Source organism: Spermophilus citellus (genome assembly GCF_964194105.1).
Source record: "Spermophilus citellus genome assembly, chromosome: 16".
NCBI lineage: Eukaryota > Metazoa > Chordata > Mammalia > Rodentia > Sciuridae > Spermophilus > Spermophilus citellus.
The window spans coordinates 46,438,201-46,461,176 of NC_138196.1; the positions used below are offsets into that span (position 1 = coordinate 46,438,201).

A 22,976-nucleotide genomic window follows, 5' to 3' on the forward strand; every position below is an offset into this window, starting at 1 on the left:
GGTACAGTACATTCAGGACATCATATTGCCTGTGCCATCCATTTTCTAAATTATTCTGAACTATATATGTGTCTTTTTTTTCCTTTTAAATGAAAGTCTACACTAACATGACCCACTGATAAAGGAGCCAAAGATTAGATCAAAGATAATGAGAAGACTTCTGGAAGTCTTTGCAAATTGCTCTCTATTTACATCGCAGAGCATCATAGTTATCTATTTCATAATCATCACAGAGCTCAGTTACATTTGGACATTTTCCCTTCATTTTTTCTCTTAGTCTATTTGTATATATTTTGGTTGCATATTTTTACTTTGTGTTTCTTGCTATTAAATTCGTTTTATTTTCATTGCTACTTTAACCTTATTTTAAATATACTATTATATTTTCCTCACGTTATAGTTTTCTATTAGTTTTGCATATTCTGAAATATACTTAATTTCATTACCCAAGTTATCAATTAAAATATTAAGTACTAGCTCCAGAATAAGCAAATATTTAGGTATTAATGAATATGCCTAACAAATTACCATGATTCATTAACTTTTTTTTCTGCAGCAATAGTTGCTACAAGTATATTGTCCCTGCCCTCAGAACCTTTATAATTTGAAAGATGGTGTAAGATAAAACAAAAATATATCCAGTTATAGCAATTCAGTTATATTCTAGCATAATTTAGTCTCTGGAGCGAAGTGATGAGTATAAAGCTTTCTGTAGGAGGAGACTTATTGAGCTGTTATATTCTAAACATCTTTTTGATTTTAAAAACTTGCATATTATCCTGGTAAATATACATTTTTAAAATATGAAGAGTAAAAAAATCTTTATATTCGCTTTATCTCCTAATGTTTTAAATATTTGTGTGTGTCTGTGTGTGTGTGTGTGTGTGTGTGCATGTGTGTGTTGGTGACTAGTATTTGGCAATATGGAAAAGATGTGAGTTTACAAAAGGAATCATTTCTATTATTCTAATAATAGTGTATAGTAAGCCTTATTTTCTATTTTGATAGGTTTTACAATCCTGTTTTTAAAATCTTGTATTAACCTTCTAAGTTACAATTACAATTAAAAATGCATTCATATTCATTAGTATCTATTGAGGTTATTTCAAACCTACATAAAAGAAAATGAACCGTGTTAGTTCAATGTTTTGCTAATTTTACCTGTTTAGTTTGTAACTACTTAGTTAATGCTTATTTAGTTAGAAAAGGTAGTGATGGGCAGATTTTCTCTCATGTTGCCACAGTTATTACTTATGGTAACCCTTATGTCTGTGTTAACATTTTATTGACATTTTATTAAATTGTGAGTAGTAGGCAGCTAATTAAAATTAAAGACGATCTTTGAAATAATTCCTACACAACACTATAGTACTGCACTACAGTTTTATTAATGGTACCCGCTTTTATTTTTATCTATCTATTTATTTATTTTGAGACAGTCTTTTGCTGTCTTTCCCAGGCTGGCCTGGAACTCCTGGGCTCAAGGGATCCTTCTGCCACACCCTCCAAAGTATCTAGTACTGCAGCTGTATGCCACTGTGCCCTGCTGACTCTAGACTTTTAAAAATTAAGACCAAAAAAATAAGTAAAGTTCTCACTTGTCTCACCTAAGTACAATATGGTGCATTTTCTTCTGTCAATAACCAAAAAATTGTCTCACCTGAGAACCATGTGATCTTCCCTGATACATCCTGATTTTTTTTTAATGTGTATTTTTTAGTTTTTTAGGTGGACACAATATCTTTATTATTTTAATTTTTTTAAAGTGGTGTTGAGGATTGAACCCTGCGCCCCGCACATGCCAGGCGAGTGCCCTACCGCTTGAGCCACATCCCCAGCTCCCATCCTGATTTTAATTATTTTTTGTTTAGAGATTCAAGTTCGGCTTGCAGTCCAGCATTTTCATAGGAAGATTATAATACTTTTTAATCTTGGTATCTTCTTACTAACTAGTACTGAGTTAAAAGCTAGTGTTTGATCCTTGTAATAAAGATTAGAAAGTGCCTTATCCATTCACAATAGACATACCTACAGAATTGCTGAGTGGTTTTGAGGCAGTCAACGTAAACAGGTATATTTCTTTTTAACAAGCATTGAATTAATTTAAACTTTGTTTCTCCAAAGTATATGGATAAGATTATTTTCCTTTTGGTACATTGATAAGATAATGTATGAGAGCCAAAAATAATTTTTAAATTAAGTATAATATAATAGGTCACTACAAACTTACCAAAATCTTCTACATATGAATTTACTTCATACCAGGTTATGAATAAAAAAATTTTTTAGTGGGGGGATTGAACCCAGGTTTATTCTGTCACTGAGCTAGATTCCCAGCCTTTTTATAATTTTTGATTTAGAGATGGGGTCTTGCTAAGTCACTGAGGCTGTCCTTGAACTTGGATTCTTCCTGCCTCAGCTTCCAAAATAGTGGGGATACAGGGTGAATAGTATTTTTGTATTTTCTTAGAAATTTTTCATGTCTCAGTAGAAGGGCAAAGGGAGGGATTGCAGAAACTGACTCTTTTTGACAAAACCACATTGAACTTAGAAACAGCAGCTATATACTAGTACACCTTTGAAAGCACTATGAGTTTACTAGCAGTGTAATTTAATACTGTTGTATGCAGCAGAAAACAAAAAAGGTAAGCTAATGTGTTTTCTTTTCTTTTAAGGTCAGTTAGAAAGACTTAGAGTGTATAATTGTCATTCTTTGTAACTATTCTTTAGATTTCAGTTGTGCTTCTTAAAATTTCTATAGGTACTGAAAACAGATACTGAGGAACTTGTCTCCAGAAGCTATTGGGATACACTGAGACGTAACACAAGCCAAGCATTGTTTTCAGATCTCGCAGAGGTATAATTAAACCTCAACAAGGTCCTTGTACTATTTGTCATTTTGTTAAATCTAGTCTTAATTTTGTTTTAGAGTCACAGGGTGAAACAACAAATGTACAGTATTTTTTTATTCAGTAAAGTAATAATTACTACATGTAAACTGTATTTGAGTGTCAGCTGTGCTGACAAGGGCTTCAAGACAACCTATAGTTGTCTGTGTTAAATGAATTTCCTTCTTGTTAAAACATGACTTGCCAACTTAATTAAAAGGAAACAGTGTGTGGTCAGAACAGTCAATAAAGAAAGAAAGGAATAATTTACTTTGCATTATTTAAGATTGCCAGTGCATGGTGAAAATAAAAAACAAACTGCGCCTCCATCAGGCATTCTGGCCTCAATCCTCAAGACATGGCAGTGGGCTAGCTGTAGCACATTGTCACCAAAAGTGATTTCCTGTCTGATTTCATGTGCTGCTTCCTGTCCTTCCAGCAAAATGTTCACTGTGCAGGTGGTGGTAGGGGTGGGGGTGGGGGTCAGATCTGCTTCTATCCGGAGTAGATCTGCTTGGGGACGTGGGCTATGCAGGTCATGAGGTGGTAGAGGAGGCCAGAGCAATGTTCCTCGCCAAGCAGGCTTGGCCATGCATCTGTGCCTAGGGTGAAAGTGACCTTCTCACTCTGGGACCCTGGGAATGAAACAGGGTGACCCCAGCACCTGGTAGCCAGTCTTCCTGTGACCCTCCTGACAACAGTGATGCCACTTGCTTTCCATGTAGTTGAGACAGGGCGTAAGTTATTGTTTGCATTAAAAAATTGTGTTCCCTGTGTACATTTTTTAAAAAAGGAAATGTCTCAGAATTGTGTGAGAATAAAACTGTTTGAAAAATCAAAAGAAAAAGAGACTGACCCTATTTTAGTTTTATTATCATTTTTTAATTTAATACTGACACGTACCTTACTGCTGCACATAGGGTAGGCTGCTTCTACCACACCCCACTTTTGTTAAGCCACAGTCAATAGAGATTTTAATTTTAAAGGATGGGCTGTGTCTTAAAGATTAAATACTGTCTTATGTTTACTATTAAGAATTTTTACACTTAAAACTCAAGGTGTTTTAAGTAAAGATTTTGTAAAAGCACTTTTTTAGAGTACATTAGGATTGTAGCTCAGCAATGGAGCCCTTTGCTAGCATGTACAAGGCAGGCCCTGGGTTGGATCCCCAAGCTACAAAAACAAACAAAAATCTATCATCTTACTGGAAAGGACTTCTTGGCAAATACTAAGAGATTTGTTTTTCATTACCTTTTTCTCTTTAAAAGTTTTCTTCTCATTTCTTTTTCTAAACTTTAAATTTGATTTTTAAAAATTACTCCTAAAAATTGTAGAGAAGGAAACTGCAATCATCAATTGTAATGCCTTTTTTTTTTTTTTTTTTTTTTTTGAGATGGAATCTCACCAATTCCTGGGCTCAAAGGATCCTCCTGCCTCAGCCTCACAAGTAGCTGGCATGAGGGGTGTGCCACTGTGCCTGGCTTAGTTGTGATTTGTGTTATATTCCATTATCCATCTTTATAGTGTTACTCAATTTGGCATTCAGGGATGGATGCCAAACTAGGGGAATTTTGTCATTTCTGCTCAATTTTAAATCCCAAAACAAATAAATTATACATTTTTCCTATGCTTAATCTGTAATATATAAATATGATGTAATTATCACCATTTATTACCTCATATAATTACCTTTTAAATTTGAGTCATGTTTAGGTATGAAGTGGAAGCTATTCTATTCACATATATCTTAGAAATACTTTATTTTATAATCATTTAAGTAGGACAGAGTAGTTGTACTTATTTAAAAATAAGAGTAACTGGGAACACTACCCCTGTAAGTCCCTACAAGCCAAGTAACTGTGGCCAAGCTTCCAGGCTTCAAATTAATAGTCATGTCCCTATTGTCTCCCCCCATACTAGAGTGTCTACCTCCCAGTTTCCAGCCTTTCTTTAATCCTATCTAACTGCTAAAATTCCGACAGATAAAATCTGCTAATTAGATTTTGAATTTAATTTAAATATTAGGAAACGTTATATCAGAAGAGCAGTCAGGTCTTATATACTCAGAGGATTATGATTTGTGTGAGAGTATTGGAAAATGTTTATAGTTCTATCAGAAGTATGCTGGCACTGGCTTTTACAACTTCCCAGAACTAATTCTATACCTCTTTCTGGCTTAACAATTTTCGACATATCTTTGGTACCCTAAAAGTGGTCTTAAAACACCCTTTTTAAAGTTTTTATAAAATCATATGATGAAACTTTTCATGACACAGCTGATACTACTTTCTAACCAAAATCTCATTTTATAAATTCAGAGTTCAATATAAGCATTATCATGCAACATGCTGAATACAGTCTCTATCACTACCAGAATTACCAACACTATTTTGAGTATTACAGAGGAAATCTAAATTTTTCTTACTTGCCTTAAACTTTACTGATTCTTACTAAGTTTTTTTTAAGAGAGAGAGAGAGAGAATTTTTTAATATTTATTTTTTAGTTTTTGGTGGACACAACATCTTTATTTTTTTATTTTTATGTGGTGCTGAGGATCGAACCCAGCGCCCCACGCATGCCAGGAGAGCGTGCTACCGCTTGAGCCACATCCCCAGCCCAATTCTTACTAAGTTTTAATAAATTATTTTAAAACAAAATTAAAGCAATAGTTTGAAGATTTCCTTTAGCCCTTAGATAGAACTTATCACACTATAATAAATGAAAAGATGTTGAAAGGCTATCTACAGTTCATTATTTTAATAGTTGAATCAATTTGTACTTTGTACAAATTTATTTCATTTTTTTATTTGATCACTTAAAATTATTTACTTTGTATGCTGAGAATTGAACCCAGGGTCTAATCCATGCTAAGCAAGAACTCTACCACTAACTGAGCTACACCTCAGCCTAAAATAATTTTTAATCAAAACAAAATTAGATAATAGCCTTTCATGTAAATGGCCCATTGGATTCTTTTGTGACTTTTCCTGGCTTTGTTATTGAAACACCTGAATTTATTTTATTTTAGCAATGAACATAAGAATCAAGGGGATAAAGTCTTTATTATTTGTTAAGTCTCTTGTACTTTTCATTATGTAACACTGGTAGGATACCAAGGACAATGGTGTAGTTTTCAGTGACTACAAGAAGTACTCTGTTTCACTAAATGGGGAAACATGCTTTCCCTATTTCCATTTTCTAATTTTTTTTTCTCTAACATCAAACTGTTACTTATGCCTCTGTGGATCTGGATTATTGGATAAGTGTAACCTGAATCTAATAAGATTTTAACGCTGAAACATTTTAAGATGTGCTCTACTCAGTGGGCATGAGAACTGGCCAAGTGAGGTCATTATTTCAAGCCTGTATAAAACCAAGCCATCTCATTTCAGTATGCTATGTCTTATAGTAAATGACTTCACAACACCAGAGAAAGATGTTCCTTAGTTATATTATTTGAGTTCACTAGTTTTTGGTGTTTCTGGGACCTCTCATTTTTAAGCTATTTTTTAATATCTTTATAGCATGTGCTTTCAATGACAAAAAAGAATTTTCTATATTCTAGTTTTTTTCAATTTTTTGTTGTGTCTAATCCTTTTTGAACTTCTTGAAATATATTTATTTGGCAAAAATAAATAATAATAGCTAACATTTATTGAACATTTACAATGTGCTTGTCACAGTGGTAAAATATTTATATGTGTTATCTAGCTTTTGAACAACTTTTTAGAATACGTACTGTTACTATTCCTGAAGATAATAATGTCCTCAGGGAGGTTAACTTCCCCAGGGTCACTTAAATAATGAGAAGTGTCATTATTCAGTGCCAGCCAGCTGACTCTGGAACTCATCATCTAATTTGCTCACCACACTACTGCTTATTTCTGAAATAAGCAACTTTATAGTTAACATCAGGTGTCTCCCCCTCCCCAATGCTATCTATATCTTATGGCTACCAATAAGAACATCTGTGTGATTTTTTTTCTTTCACATTCCTATTTTAATTTTATCCACAAACTTGTTATTATAGATAAAAAGTATCCCCATTTAACAGATAATGAAGCCGAGGATCAAAAAAGTTAATGAAACAAAATTTTTGATTCTAAATCCTGGCTTTTTTTTTTAATTTTTTTTTTTTTTTTTTAGAGCAGTCTAGCCTTCTCGACTTAAAGCACTGTTGAAATGGCACCTTTCCAGGGGAACTCAAATTGTAGTCTCCTTTACATACATAGCACTGAAAGGCTGGTTCTTCCACTCTTATTCTTCATCATTCAGAATATATTTTGTTAAGAAGATATATTTTTAAAAAATAGTATGTTGCACTTGACTACCTGCCTATATTATTTTTCTTCTACCAACAGATCAAACTGCTAACAGTCCTTCAAAGAAGTTGATAGTGTTATTAAGAAACTTCTCAAATATTCCAACTATTGAGAAGTCTTAGGACAGAGACATAGGTAATCAAAGTAGCAGAGAAATCACTGTAGAAAAATAGTTTAGTGCATTAATAGAAGTACATGTTAGAAGGGAGATCAGAATGTGTGATCTCTGCTAAAAGAAAAAAAAAATGATTCAGGGAGAAAGGAAATAAAGATCCAACCAGTTTTAAAGGATAAAATAGCTGTGTTCATGAAAGATTGGAAAGAGGGTTGTGAGGAATCAAATACCAAATTTTATTGTGTAGAGGTGGGTGAAATGAGACTTTTTGTCAGGGACAGTAGAAAACGAGTTCTTTGTAGAGAAGTTTTTTTTTTTTTTTTCAGACGGATTCTATTTATTGGTACATTTAAGACAATGTAATATTTATGGTTGGGATTTTGTTCTGGGACTCATTTTCCAAATGTGGGTACATAGAAATGTGGGCACATAGAATAGGCTGAATCATTTGCCCTAAAGTTTGTGGCTAACATGAGAGATGTCACTAGAATTTGGATTTTTGAAGCATAAACATGTAAAATGAGAAAGACTTTTAGAAATCATACAGTCCCTCAGTTCTGACATTTCCTTTAGCTACATTTATCTTTTCCATTTCACTATAGCTCAGTGATTTCTCTGCCTGAGACAGGAATGTTTATGATGATAAATCAGTGTTGTTTAATTAGATTCATCTTTACTTCATTTTAATGTTAGTTGGAAATGTATTTCTTTTTTTATTGATTATTTAAAGCATTACATAGCTCATGATATATCATCTTTCATACATTTGACTCAAATTGTGTTTTGAACTCCCATTTTCACCCCAAATACAGATTGCAGAATCACATCTGTTATATATTCACATTTTTACATAATGCCATATTAGTGACTGTTGTATTCTGCTACCTTTCCTATCCCCTACTATCCCCCCTCCCCTCCCCTCCCCTCCCATCTTCCCTCTCTACCTCCCCTGCTGTTATTCAATTCTCTCCCTTTTTTTCCCTCCCCCTTGCCCCTCATAACCTCTTATAATTTTATGTATCATTGAAGGTCTCCTACTATTTCCATGTGCTTTCCCTTCTCTCTCCGTTTCTCTCCCCCCATTCGTCTTTGTTTACTGTAGTCTTTTCCTCATGCTCTTCCTTCCTGTTCTGTTCTTAGTTGTTCTCTTTATATCAAAGCAGACATTTGGCATTTGTTTTTTAGGGCTTGGCTAGCTTCAATTAGCATAATCTGCTCTAATGCCATCCATTTCCCTGCAAATTCTATGATTTTGTCATTTCTTAGTGCTGCATAATACTCCATTGTGTATAGATGCCACATTTTTTTATCCATTCATCTATTGAGGGGCATCTAGATTGGTTCCACAGTCTAGCTATTGTGAATTGTGCCGCTATAATCATTGATGCAGCCGTATCCCTATAGAGCGCTTTTTTAAGGTCCTCAGGGAATAGTCCAAGAAGTTCGATAGCAGGGTCAAATGGTGGATCCATTCCCAGCTTTCCCAGGAATCTCCATACTGCTTTCCAAATTGGCCTCACCATTTTGCAGCCCCACCAGCAGTGTACAAGTGTACCCTTTTCCCCACATCCCCGCCAACACTTATTGTTGTTTGACTTCATAATGGCTGCCAATCTTACTGGAGTGAGATGGTATCTTAGGGTGGTTTTGATTTGCATTTGTAGAGAAGTTTTTTTTGTTTTGTTTTTGTTTTTCCCTATGTCCTGTTGTGGAGTACTATCAGTATTATGGCTGAGAAGTGACACATTTTAACTGTGTATCTTTAGTGAATATCTGCAGTGATTTTTTTAATATAGAAAATGATTTAACCTCTTATGTTTCTTACATTTCCTAGGATGCTATGTAGGAGAGTTACATTCATTTGAATTTTATGATTTTTGTACCTGAGTTTATAAAAATAGGTATGAATTAATGTCTATGTGAAGAAGGAGGGGAGGGAGGGAGGGAAGGAGGGAAGGAGGAAAAAGGGAGACCTATAATGCTTTAAAGAAGGAAATTTCCGTAGCCATTGAACTTTGTAAGGAATATAATCAAGCGGTTTGAAGAAAACTTTGTAAGGAATATAATCAAGCGGTTTGGAACTTAGTTTACTAAGTTGTGTAGAAAGGGGAAAATCCTCTAGTATTAACTTGTGAGAGATTCAAGGAAATCATGTAAACCCTTTTTTTAAACCTTTGAAAAAATTATTTAAATTCCAAGATATATTATCACTGTAGTTTCAAAATATAATATCATCTATTTAAAATATCACTGTTGTTTAGTAGGACAGTATTCTGCTTAAAAGAATGTTTTAGGAAGTTTGGAGTCATTCTCATGTCAGTTCTGTGTCTGCAATATACTCGCAAAAATTTACCTCTTGACCACCTGTAAAAAATGGATTTTTCAGATTAAACAGGAAAATCCAAATCAAATTACTGAAATAAAAATAGTATACTTAGATGATTACTAAAGGATTTAAACTATCCCAGATAATTTAAAGTACATGTACCCTATAGGCATAATTTGAGATTAAAAGCTTCTTAAATATTGTCATGTCTTGAATATTTGGGGGGGATAAAAATCAGTTTTGTTAAAAGTTTTGTTTTTAAAATTTGAACTTCCTTTTAACTGTAATTACATTTATTAATATAGCCTACATTTCTCATTCTGATGTGCTTACCATTGCATTCTTAATATTTATATGTTGATAAAATTCTTTGAGGAATTTTATTTTATCTTTTTAATTGCAATTACTTTTTAAATTGTGATTTTTTTTAAGCGTGCTGATGACATCACAAGTTTAGTAGCAGATACTACACTTCTTGTACACTTTTTTGGAAAGAAAGGAAAAGCTGAGCTGAACTTTGAAGATTTTTATAGGTGAGCCTAATTTTTACTTAAAATTGTTAGAATTTGGGGCTGGGGATGTGGCTCAAGCGGTAGCGCGCTCACCTGGCATGCTCGGGGCGCTGGGTTCGATCCTCAGCACCACATAAAAAAAATAAAGATGTTGTGTCCACCGAAAACTAAAAAATAAATATTAAAAAATTCTCTCTCTCTCTCTTTTTTAAAAAAAATTGTTAGAATGTTAATGTCATTAGAAATCATCTAGTGCAGTGATATCATTTGCTACTCTCATCTTAACTGAAGATACTCTTTATATTATCCACTTCCACTAATACCTTTATACCAGTGTTATATTGATAATTGTGACAGGAATTTGTTGAAAGATCAAAATGTCTTCATGTCTTTATTGATTGTTTTCACCTATATGTCCAGAAGTATACGCCCATACCTTAGTCTCAATAAGCCACAGTAGTATTAAACAATTTAAGTATCCACCACTCTGCAAGGTGTGTTTATTATCTCCACTGTACAAATAGGGAAACTTAAGCCCTGAGAGGTTATTTGCCCCAAGTGCTACAGTCATTGAGTGATAAAACCTCTTATAACTTATCCTTTTTTCTTTCCCATTTACCAAGAGGATTTTCATAAAGCTTTGAGTCATCATTTAATTAACTTATTTCCAAATAATTTTTTCTAGGACAGTGAACATTTGATCCTTGCTTTTGATCATTTTTTATTGTACTTTATCATAGATTCATGGATAACCTTCAAACAGAAGTTCTAGAAATAGAATTCCTTTCCTACTCTAATGGAATGAATACCATCAGTGAAGAAGATTTTGCTCATATTCTTCTACGATATACAAATGTGGAAAATACATCAGTATTTTTGGAAAATGTGCGTTACAGTATACCTGAAGAAAAGGTATCTAATTCACTGTATTTATTTTGATATATACTTTATCTTGTAATTATATAGGTCTATAAAATACCTCTTTTGTTGGTTTTCTTTCTCCTCTGTGAATCAAAGATATTTTGAATAAATTTTATCCTTCTGTGTCCCAAGTGTTCTCTCCAAATTTTAAAAAATTAATTTTAAATTCCAGGTAGATACCTATATATTTGTTTTAGGTATGCTAAAAACCTTTAAAGCTATTAGAAGTTGTTTTATTCAAATTAAGAATATTATTTTTCAAGAGAATTCTGCTGACTTGTATGCTTTGACTAGTACATGAACATCACTTCAAAACAGTTTATATTGACGTCATTTATCTCACACACCATTCATTTCTATAACACCCTTAATAAAAGGTCATTTGAAGACTGCTGTTGATGAGTGAGTGATCTTATCTGCAGTTGAAGTGAGGCTTTTCAAAGAGTTTGGAAGGCATGAATGGTTAAGAACCTGAGACAACTGGTTGTCTATTTGTTTAGTAACAAATGTGTTGTCAGCACTACTGAGCAGTTGCATTATCTAGTGGTATTTGAACGCATCATTGCAACCAAATAGAACTGGTGTCACAAGTACCCTTTTAAGCATGGGATGTTTTGGACATATTGCCTCTGTTTGTGTTTATAGAAGGATCGGGTTAATCTTTCCAAGAAAAACTTGCAAATGTTTGACTTTGTTTAGAATGGATACACTGTGACAGTGTTAACAATTCTCTAAGTCCCCTAAGGAATGAAAAAAAAAAAGGACTTGATGCATTTGGTCATTAGTTTACATTGCTTTTTAATCAGGGAACTTGTATCTATTAAGCTGAATTTTTCCAACTCATACATAATTCCATAAAAATAAATATTAGAAACTGTATTACTTGAGCTACTGTAGTATTATTTAGAGCCTTGAATCTTTTTTTTAATTCTTTAATTAAATGGAAATATCAAAAAATACAGATTCTGAAGGTCAAATTTCAGGAATGACAAGTTTATAGAAACTTTTTCTACTGTTTTTACAATTAATTTTTACATCTAAAATTATATCAGAATGAAAAGTCTTATGTTACATTCAGCTTCTGAAAACTTCTCATTAATAGAATCATCTTAAACACTACAAATCATTACAATAGAAATAAAAAATTTGAATTTGAACCTCTGTAGTGAGGTTTTCATTTCAGCTATTATGCTTTTCATCTCTTTTTGTTTGGTTCCTCCCCCCCCACCACCTCCCTGTGTTGCTGGGGATTGAACCCAGGGCCTTTTGCATGCGAGGCAAGCACTCCAACAACTAAGCTATATTCCCAGCCCTGTTTGGTCCCTTTTTGTAATTTTCTGTCTCTTTATTGATATTCTCATTTTGTTCATACATCATTTTGCTAAGGTTTTTTTGGTTTGATTTTGATTTGTTTTGTTTTAATTCTTTATTCATGATTTCCTTTAATTCTCTTAAGATAGTTGATGTAAAGTCTTTGTCTAGTCAGTCCAGTATCTAGGATTCCTCAGGAATAGTTTCTGCTGAAGCCATGCAACCATCCATTTCTTTAGTGACTTTTTCAAACTATTTAGTAAAGGAATATAGATCCATGTGGTATATAGGTACTAAGTTTCTGCTTTGTTATCTTAGTGGTCCGAGATTTCCATATATGTCTAGACTCAAAAGAAGAACAATAGTGCTGTCCTACTCTTTGCAACTTGCCTCTGAAATGGAGCACTCCTTGAACACTGAGCCAGACTTCTGGAAACTCTCACTTAGCCTTCAGCTGCTGCTCCTGCAGTGCTTACAGTCCTGCCAGAGACCATAGCCTAGAGTCCTCTTGTCTTTTCTGAGCATGCATCCATCCTGGGCATGTGCATTGTATGCCAGTTTCCTAGAAATATACAATGGTACAGTGGCCCTTTGAGTTTTTACTGCTCAAAGAACTATTCTTACCAGCCTCCTACTTTCCAACCTTTTGAATTTTATCTGCTATTTTTTACATCTTTCATCCCTTGATCCAGGTAGATGGGGGGGGGGTGTATATATTTAAATCTTTTGACAGATGTTCTGTTACCAGGAATGTTGCTCCAATCCAAGGGGAAGAGAGCAAAAGAAAAGTCAGTCTTTTTGTGAACCTTGAGACAGGTTCAATCACATACCACAGTATTTTTTTTTTTTTTTTTTTTTAGAGAGAGAGAGAGAGAGAGAGAGAGAGAATTTTTCAATATTTATTTATTTTTTTTAGTTTTCGGCGGACACAACATCTTTGTTTGTATGTGGTGCTGAGGATCGAACCCGGGCCGCTCGCATGCCAGGCGAGCGTGCTACCGCTTGAGCCACATCCCCAGCCCCATACCACAGTATTTTAAGAATAAGGTCCATGTGCATCCCCTGATGCCAGCAGACCACACTAGGAATGCCAGCCACCATACCCAAAGTCACTTATACAGTCCAACAATAATGAATGATAATTAAACAGGTAAAAGTACCCCAACATTTTATCAGTGAATTTTATCCACCCGTTTCTTCATTAGTCATTAGTCAGCTTGCTATAAATTTGGATTGGATTACAGGGTTCAAAATATTTTTTTTGGTTCTGTCAGTCTTTCTAGGTTTATGGTTGTTTCTGTGGACAGACTGATTCTTTAAGTACCCTAGTTGGCCATTGTCCATGATGTCACTCCCCTATTTTTCTTCAGTGCTTTTCACAGTATATTTCAGTCATTTTAGAGACAAATAGTACACACATTGGATAGTCTTAGCCATTTTGGGGCACTATTATCATGACTACAGACAAAGCACATCACTCTGAACAACTAGTATAATACTAGCAATCTTTATTGAACTGTATCTTATTGCCTCAGTTTTTCCACTTATGAATTCTGCTGTTCAAGCCAAATGTACCTATAAGTATATATTTATATCCTGAGTAACATTTTTCAACAAACGTATGTAGTTTTATCATAAAATATACACATAGCATAAAATTTCCATTTTAACCATTTTAAAGTATAAAATTGACTAGCATTAAATAATTTCACGGTATTGTGCCACCATCACTACTGTCTAGTTTCAGAACTTTTTCATCATTCCTAACAGAAACCTTATACCCATTAACAGTGATTGCCCATTCCCCTACCCCTCAGACCCTGGCAACCACTAATCTTCTTTCTGTCATGGATTTGTCTAATATAGATATTTCATTTTAATGAATCTTACAATGTGTGGCCTTTTGCATCTGACTTCTTTTACTTAGTATAACTTCTTCATGGTTCATCCCTATTGTACTAAGTATCAGCACTTTGTTCCTTCCTATTGCCAAATAATACTCAGTTTATGAATATACTACATTTTGTATCTCTCAGTTGTTGAACTTTTTTTTTTAAAGAGAGAGAGAGAGAGAGAATTTTTTAATATTTATTTTTTAGTTTTTGGCGGACACAACATCTTTGTTTGTATGTGGTGCTGAGGATTGAACCTGGGCTGCACTCATGCCAGGTGAGCGCGCTACCGCTTGAGCCGCATCCCCAGCCCAGTTGTTGAACTTTTGAGTTGTCTTTTATTTGGGCTCTTATGAACCTTGTGTATAGCCTTTTATATGAACATGTGTTTTCAGTTTTCAAAAGAATTGAGAATATATAAAGAGCTAGATCACATGGCAACCTTATGTTTTAATATTTTGGGGCAATACCAAAATGTTTTCCAAAGCAGATATACAATTTTTATAATCCCATTAGCAACATGTAAGATTTCTAATTTCTCTCCATCCTCATTACCACTTCTTACTATCTCTTTGTTTATTTAGTCATTCAAGTTGGTATGAAGTGGTGTCTTACTGTGGTTTTGATTTGCATTCCCCAGCATTTTTTCATGTTGTGTTTGTTGGCCATGTGTATATCTTTTTGAAGAAATGTCTGTTCAAGTCCTTTGCCTGTTTTTTAAATTGGATTGTCTTCTTGTCACTGATTTGTGAGAGTTCTTTTTATATTCTGTATACTAGACCCTCATCAGATATATGATTTGCAACTTTTTCTCCCATTTGGTGATAAGTTGTCTTTTCATTTTCTTGATAGTGCCTTTGATCTTCACAAATTTTTAATTTTGATAAAATTGGGGTTATTCTATTTTTTTCTTTTGTTTCTTGTGCTTTTAGTGTCATATTTAAGAAAAACAATGCCAATTGATAGATTATGAAATTTTGTCTCTAGGGTTTTTTTTGTGGGGGGGGTTGTTTTATTTTGGCATAAATTTTTACTTTTGGTTTTTAAGTTTAGGTCTTTGTTCAACTTTGACTTAATTTGTATAAAATGGTGTGAAGAAATGGTCTAACTTTTGCATATGAAATATCTAGTTATCCCAGCAAATATTTTGAAAAAAAAATAGTTTCTTCCCCAGTAAATGGTATGGGTACCCTGCTGACAATTGACATAGATATTTAGATATTTTATGTCTATACTTTCAGTGGATGCATTTTGATGATTTGAGTTTTTTAGTTATTATCATTGTTTGATTTTTGTTAGCCTGTAAACCATTTCCTTTCATCTTACCTCTAACAGTTCATGGATATATTCTATTCTGGGGATAAGGATGGGAAGGGAAAAATAGGCCACTTCTCTTCTCTTGGCCTCTTACCCAGACTATATGTCCCTTACTGCTGTTAAAGATGGTTGTTTCAAATTACCTTCTTAAAAATAAATGTCCCACTTTTTATTTTACAGTTTCATATTTTCAAACAAAGTGTTTAATCTGTACAAGAGAATTATTGTATGGTTTTTACTTTGATCTGTCTTTCCAAACTTTGAGAATCATATTTTGAAAAATCTAGATTCAAATGTTGACATTGTAGTCTGTCATTCTTTGATTTGTTTCTTAAATTCATTTTCCTCAAAAGTATTGATATTTTTAACTCAGGAGACTGAGGAGAATTGCAGGTTGAAGGCCAACCTCAGCAGTTTAGTTAGGCCCTATGCAGCTTAGTGAAACCCTGTCTCAAAAGAAAAAAGAAAAAGGGTAGCTCAGTGGTAAAGTGCCCCTGGGTTCAATCCACAACACCAAAAAAAAAAAAAAAAAAAAAAAGTATTGATATTTGCGCTACTCCTTTGCTTAAAAATATCCCATCTTTCTGGGGTTTTTTACTTGTAATTTGTCATCTTGAGACAAAAACTGTTGCTGTGACTGCTGGTCACAATATAAAGTAGTACAGAACCAAAGCACTGATTGTTTTCCCTGACAGCAAGCTGTCCTCATTAAGATATTTCCTTCTGGTACAGTCTTCCTAACTAATTCTAACTGCCCTCTCTAGAAGAAATGGCAGATAGGATCACGTCACAAAGTCGGATCCAGGATTGGAGTGGCCATAAATAAATGCAAGAAAAAGACAAAAGTATGCAAATACAATGAGGATTTTCATATTGCAAGTAAAAGAGGGGTTATGATTGAATTGGAAATAATGTATACCAAAAATTGGATATTTTGGTGATAAGTCATTTAATCAGTAGTAAGTTAATACATGCAAATACACTCCTCTGGTTCTTTGCCTAGCTTTCCAGCACTGCCTCTTTAGTGTCCCTTTGTCTTTTACCCCCACATTAAAGTCAGAATTTGTTAAGTCTCAGCTCTTGCTCCTCTTTTCTTTTCTCTGTGTACTTTTTCATTTATGTTAATTTTGTTGAGAATTCATTAACTGAAATTCAGTTCCTGTCCCAGTTTGTACTCTCTGAGATACATCGTACTTATTTCCAATAACCTTTCTATTTAACTGCCATAATATCAGTGGTAGCAATTGTACATTCCAGAAGAAGCCACTCTTAACACCACTCCTTTACACGATCCTACCCTGAGGCCTGTGTTGGGCCTGCCAATGCTGTATCTGTTCAGTCATTGACTTCCTCCTGCTGTCTTGGTAGCATTATCATGACAGGGGCAAGTTCAAATAGACTACTGTTGACTTTTGGTCAACATTTTGATTCTGCATGGTCATTCTAAAGACATTGACATTGAATGCTGAATCATATTTAAGGGAGTACATGTGCAAAGGAAACTATTTCTTATGTTTTTTTTTAATCACCATTTTTTAAGAGTTAAAAAAATGAGCTTTATGTGAAGGGTTTTCAAAATTGAAACTTTTTAATTCATTTTTTATTGTAGCATTGTTTGAAGCTTTGAGCTTATATGACAGTATTTAAAACACATTCATTATTATTGTAAGGGTAGAAACATGACCCAGTGAAAATAAGTCTGAATGAACCTTAGATTCCATTTGGAGAAAAATAGTTTCATCATGTGCTCTGGAAATGTTCACTTTCAAGATAAATTGAAGATTAATTTGTTTACTTGTATTAAGTGTAGATAGTTATTTTAATCAATTTGACACTACTGATTACATTTATATTTATTTTTTTCAAAATAGGGCATCACATTTGATGAATTCAGATCATTTTTCCAGTTTCTGAATAACTTAGAAGACTTTGCAATAGCCCTTAATATGTATAACTTTGCAAGTCGCTCTATAGGACAAGGTAAGTAATCACCCTTCAAACATTTAAAGCAAAACATATACTATACCTAGAGACTTTACTATACTGTACCTAGAGACTTTAGCAAAATGTCAACTAGATATATGGTATTATCATCAACTTGCCTGAAAGTCTGATTTACACTTTCAGTGAGAAGTGACTGACACTTTAAAGAAAATTAAACGAGTTTAGGGTAAATGAGATAAAATTTTTGTTGAATTTCTTTTTGCCCTTAATTTCATATATGGGAAAACAATGTTTGTAAAAACATTCAAAGAAGCCGCCTCTTGACCGCTTGATGACATTGAAGGACATGTGTCTACCTATGGAAGAGCCAGCTGGCCATGACTCAGACATTCTCATAGGATGTTATTTATTTTATTGATTTAATATCTGCTGGCTGAAAACCCAGAAATATATCAGCAGAGCTATGTCTTAGCCATGAATTTACATTAACTGACTTTTAAGAATTGTGTATAAAATTATATTATCAGTTTTGCTTCATTTATTCACAAATACAACTAAAATAGAATTCAGAATGCTGTAGTCCTCAGGACCCGCTCACTTGTTCCAACACTATTGTTTGGCTAAGAAGCCAAGTTCCTTTACTAGAATTCTGTGACAGTAACCATCACCTTCCCTCCCCTCAAGGACATGTCCTTTTATAAAATTCTTGCCATAGGAGGACTTTCTGTTTATATTTATTAAGAAGATTTTACTATAATGTCTCTGCCATAATCTGTGTTAATTCACAAGCTTATTATATCTCAGGGGGCATTCTTGGGTTTTTTACTGTTCAATTCCAAGGAGAAGCCAACCTGAACTTCCTAAGTGATGATGATAATCATCTCTCTCAAAAACATAAAGGGATTGGGGTATGGATCATTAAGGACTTGGTTTTGACCCCCAGCATCAAACAAAACTAACATCCATAGATCCATTATAAGGTCTCATTTATTTATTCATTGACTAAGAGAAACCTGAGAAAATTTTGTATTTCTTCCATTTTCTAGTCTATAACATTCAAAGAAATTGATATGTTCATGATGTTGACTTCATCTCAGCCTAATGTAGTGTTTTAAAACCAAAATTTTAGGAAGCCATGCTTTCACAGACAGCCTTTACTACCAAAATATTTTAAAATCAGTATCAGTTTACTTAATTCAGAATAGAAAGTCGTTCTTCTACTTGGTGGAACTAGGGAAATGGAAAAAAATTGTAGTGCTTTTGTGAGAGCTAGGAATATATCTGTTTCGTTCTTTTGTTATTACTAGCATCTTAATTTGGGAGTTTACATCTTAAAAGGACTATTGTATGAGCCACCTCTGTATCATTTCTGCCATTAGCTACTTTGCTTTCTGATGTTTCCTAGACAACTCAAGAAGAATCTTCCTAAAACATCAATTAACCATTCTATGATACAACAACTATAGAAAACTCCTAAATTTCCAAATCGCCTGTTGGAGAATGTGCAGGTTCTTCACCTTACAATCTGTGCAGAGTTCCTTCAAATCCTTTATTTTCCTTGTGCTCACCCAACCAGACTGTTCACTATTTTCTGAACTTGCTTTATGCTTCTCCCATCTGCACCCATGCCTTTTTTCATTTACATCATCTCATCTGTCATTCTCTGATCCCTACAATTGTAGCTGAAATCATCCACCCTTAAAGGCTTAGTTCAAATACAAAATCACAGCCTTTCCAAATCACTGCCTTTCTCTTCCCCTCCCTACTCCACTCTGCAGACAGAAGTACTCACTCATTTCAGATTCTCACTGTACTTTGTTGGTACTTTTTATGTGGCCCTGTGTAATGGTTTTTTGGGCAAGTGTCTCATCTCCTATCTGAGCTCTTTCCTCAGAACTTAAAGGAACTGTCACTGATGCTCATTAAACATGCACTACTTATGACATTATTAACATAAAATACAACTAACTGCTTCTTGCTCTTTCATTAAAACCACAAAATATCTTCTTGTTCCCTAAAAGACAATAGGATTAATGAAAAGTCCTGTGTTATATAAGTAGATTATGACCTATGTTTAGAAAACAGCTTCTTTTACAACCTTTCCAGTAATTAACACATACTAAAAAAAATAATGTTAATGATCTACTTTTTTTCATTTTTTGTGACATTTATCTAGATGAATTTAAACGTGCTGTGTACGTAGCTACTGGACTCAAACTTTCACCACATTTAGTGAATACTGTCTTCAAGATTTTTGATGTTGACAAAGATGATCAATTAAGTTATAAAGAATTTATTGGGATTATGAAGGACAGACTCCATAGAGGATTCCGGGTAAACCTACAAATTTCAAGTCTATTGATATCCTTTTTAAAATCTGAAGGGGGAAAAATAATAAGTTCAACTTACATAATTAAACAACTTTACATATTTAACAATTTAAGCATAAAGCTCTCTTTGCAAAGAAAAACCATAGGCCTTCCATACTTAAGCAAAAACAATTTTACACCTAAAAAAAAGTTCATGCTTTTTCAATAATTTTCTAATAATTTATTTTCATACACAATTAGTTTAATGTCTTTATTTGGGGTGAAGTATTGCCAAAATTTTTGAAAAATTCAGTTTGCACATTGGCTTTTTAGACTTGTTAATATACAAGTATGCCTCTATTTTTTCTTTTATATGAGAAATATTTCCTCTAGGTATCTTGAGGCTTTTAAGTCACTACATATTCATTACTGTTTATATGGAAATAAATTTCAAACGATTTTTATCCATTTGACTATTTTTTCCTGTTGACATATTAAAAGTTAATTGCTAAATATTCAGTGATTATTTTTCTAAGAACCATGCTTTAGAGCTTGAAACATAGCATGAGCCAATAAGTGTATATATATCCAACATATTTATGGATGTACCACAAATGGAAAACAAAAATTTTTTCTACTAAAATTAACAGCTAGTATATTCAGTCTTCCCTCTTTAGCAAGAATATCCCTAAGTACTGTACTTTTTAAAATAGAAAAAGGTATCTACATATAGAAAAAAAATCAAGATTTATCTTAGATTATGTTTTTTTATGCCTTAAATTATATAATGACACTAAAACTAAGCTATCGGGCTGGGATTGTAGCACAGTGGTAAAGTGCTTGCCTAGTACATGTATGCTGGGCTCTATCCTAGCACCACATACAAATAAATAAAAGGTCCATCAACAACTAAAAAATATACTAGGAAAAAAGAAAGAAAGAAAGAAAAGCCATCTTTGTAAACATGCTGTGTACTTAACTGCCACCTAGTGGTTAGATTTTAATATTTCAGTTCATGCCACAAACAGGGTAAGGACATATATTGAAAAATCTCTCTAATTTTTCTGCAAAAAATTTAGAGTAAGAAAACCAAATAAATAAACATAAACTATGCTATTAGCCTTTTACACTATTTCTCCATTAAGCATTAATTTTTGTGTGTGTGTATATTACATTCCTGTGGTTCCCTTTGGCTTTTATTAATATTTGCTCAAATTTTTTTAGTTTGTTTTTAATTGACAGATACCAATTGTGTATATTTTGGGGGGTACAATGTTGTTTAATATTTGAATACATTGTAGATAATTATATCAAGTTAATTAATATATCTTTCACCTCACATATTTATTATTTTGTAGTGAGAACATTTTTAAATGTATTTTTCAGCAATTTTGAAATATACAATACATAATTATTAACATTGGTCACCTTTCTGTGCAATTTATCTTGAAAATTCATTCCTCTTGTCTAACTGGATCATTGTACCTTTTGGGAAACTTCTTTCCATATCCTGCAGCCTTCTCAGCACCTGCTAACCACCATTCTACTCTACTTATATGAGTTTAACATTTTTAGATTCCACATGTAAATTAAATTAGGCTGAATTTTTCTTTATGAACGTTTGAACACTTTTTTTTGATTCTCTCTTCCACAGGGCTATACAACAGTACAGAAGTATTCCACTTTCAAATCCTGCCTAAAAAAAGAACTTCATAGCAGATAAGTATGTTATCTCTGTTTATCTAAATTTTTTCAATAACAACAAAGGAATAATTGTTATTTTTCTTTTATAACATTTAAAAATAGCTGAAAAATGGCTAAAGGTATAGCTCAGTGGTTGAGCATGTGTACAGCATTTATAAGACCTAGGTTAGATCCCTAGCACCACAGGGGAAAAAAAAAAGAAAAAGAAAAAATAGCTGAGAGAAACACAATTATAACGTATTTTTAGGCCATTAGAGTGTTTTAAAATTCTTACGTTAAACTTAAAATAGTTTTTCTCCTGAACAGATACAACATAATGATTTAAATCATATGTTTGTAATCTAGGATTATTATCTCCTAAGGAGTATTTATTACTATATTTTGAGATCATGATTCTGAACTTCTACAACTTAGTAGATATTTTTTTTAGAATTAAGGTGTGTTCTTCCACGTAGTATCTCATTTAATTCTTTCAAATAGATATCCAATTTAACACCAGAGAAAAACAAGAGTTCACAAGTAACTTGCCCAAGATAATTTGCTACTAAGTGACAAACCAGAATTTGAGCTTCAGGTTTTTCTGTCAAAACTATGCTGTTTACTCTTTATACTATCACCATGGATTGTAATAATTGAGTAAAGTTCAGGATATCTGTTCCATTTGTAATGATCCAAAGAACTATCTCAAACTTACTAATCTCCAAAATGAAGGTTATGTTTTTCCTTTTTTCTTTTCAAAGTCAACTATAGCTATACAGTTTGTGAGTTCTGATTAATTAGATTTCCACAATAGAAATTTGATTGTTTTTGTAAATAAGTATATTTATGTGCCTGTTGCTTGTTGTTTTCTTCAGGCTTGAAACATTCATATATGTCTACAGCAGTTGTTTCCTAAACTGTTTCCTGAGTATATATCACTGCATATTTTTCTTTAAAAAAAAAAAGGCTGCATAGTCAAGTTTTATGATAAAAATGGTTAAATAGGTTCCTTCCCCATAGAATTTATTAGATCCTAATGTGCTACTGTTCATTTTTGTCTTTAAAAGTAAATTGCAGTTATCAACATTTTGCAAAGTAGCTTTGAGACCTAGTGGTTTTTGGAATCCACTTTGGGAAATACTGGTCTAAAATGTTTAGAAGCAAGTATTTACTTGTCTAAAGTTTAACTATTGTGATCCAGGTAATCAAAGAAGATTTTCCTAATCTCTATTTTAAGGAAGCTTATACTGCCTTTGAGAATTTAAACAAAACATGTATTTAAAAAAGTAGGACCATTCATTTAAACATCCATAATAGGTAGTGTTCCTAACCAATTTGTAATAATATCACACGATCCATAGCTAGAAATTGCTTTCTCTTCCTAGACCTAAGACTGAGGATTAGGTAAATTCCTAATGAAATACTGAACTTCAAA

At 33.2% G+C, this 22,976-nt stretch overlaps 1 protein-coding gene across 10 annotated transcripts in view; it reads left to right on the forward strand.

The window, feature by feature from the left end:
• Nucleotides 1–22,976, forward strand: part of MICU3 (mitochondrial calcium uptake family member 3) — a 102,367-nt gene that overhangs the window by 76,987 nt on the left and 2,404 nt on the right. For 6 of the 10 annotated variants that reach the window (XM_081268999.1, XM_081268998.1, XM_081268996.1 and 3 more), the window contains 6 exons: nt 2,762–2,857; nt 10,085–10,185; nt 10,905–11,076; nt 17,477–17,585; nt 19,726–19,883; nt 21,513–21,581. In XM_081268999.1, coding sequence (XP_081125125.1) covers nt 2,762–2,857; nt 10,085–10,185; nt 10,905–11,076; nt 17,477–17,585; nt 19,726–19,883; nt 21,513–21,581 — 705 coding nt within the window. The remainder of the gene's footprint in view (nt 1–2,761; nt 2,858–10,084; nt 10,186–10,904; nt 11,077–17,476; nt 17,586–19,725; nt 19,884–21,512; nt 21,582–22,976) is intronic. The other 4 variants (XM_081269002.1, XM_081269003.1, XM_081269005.1 and 1 more) reach the window with 2 other exon arrangements.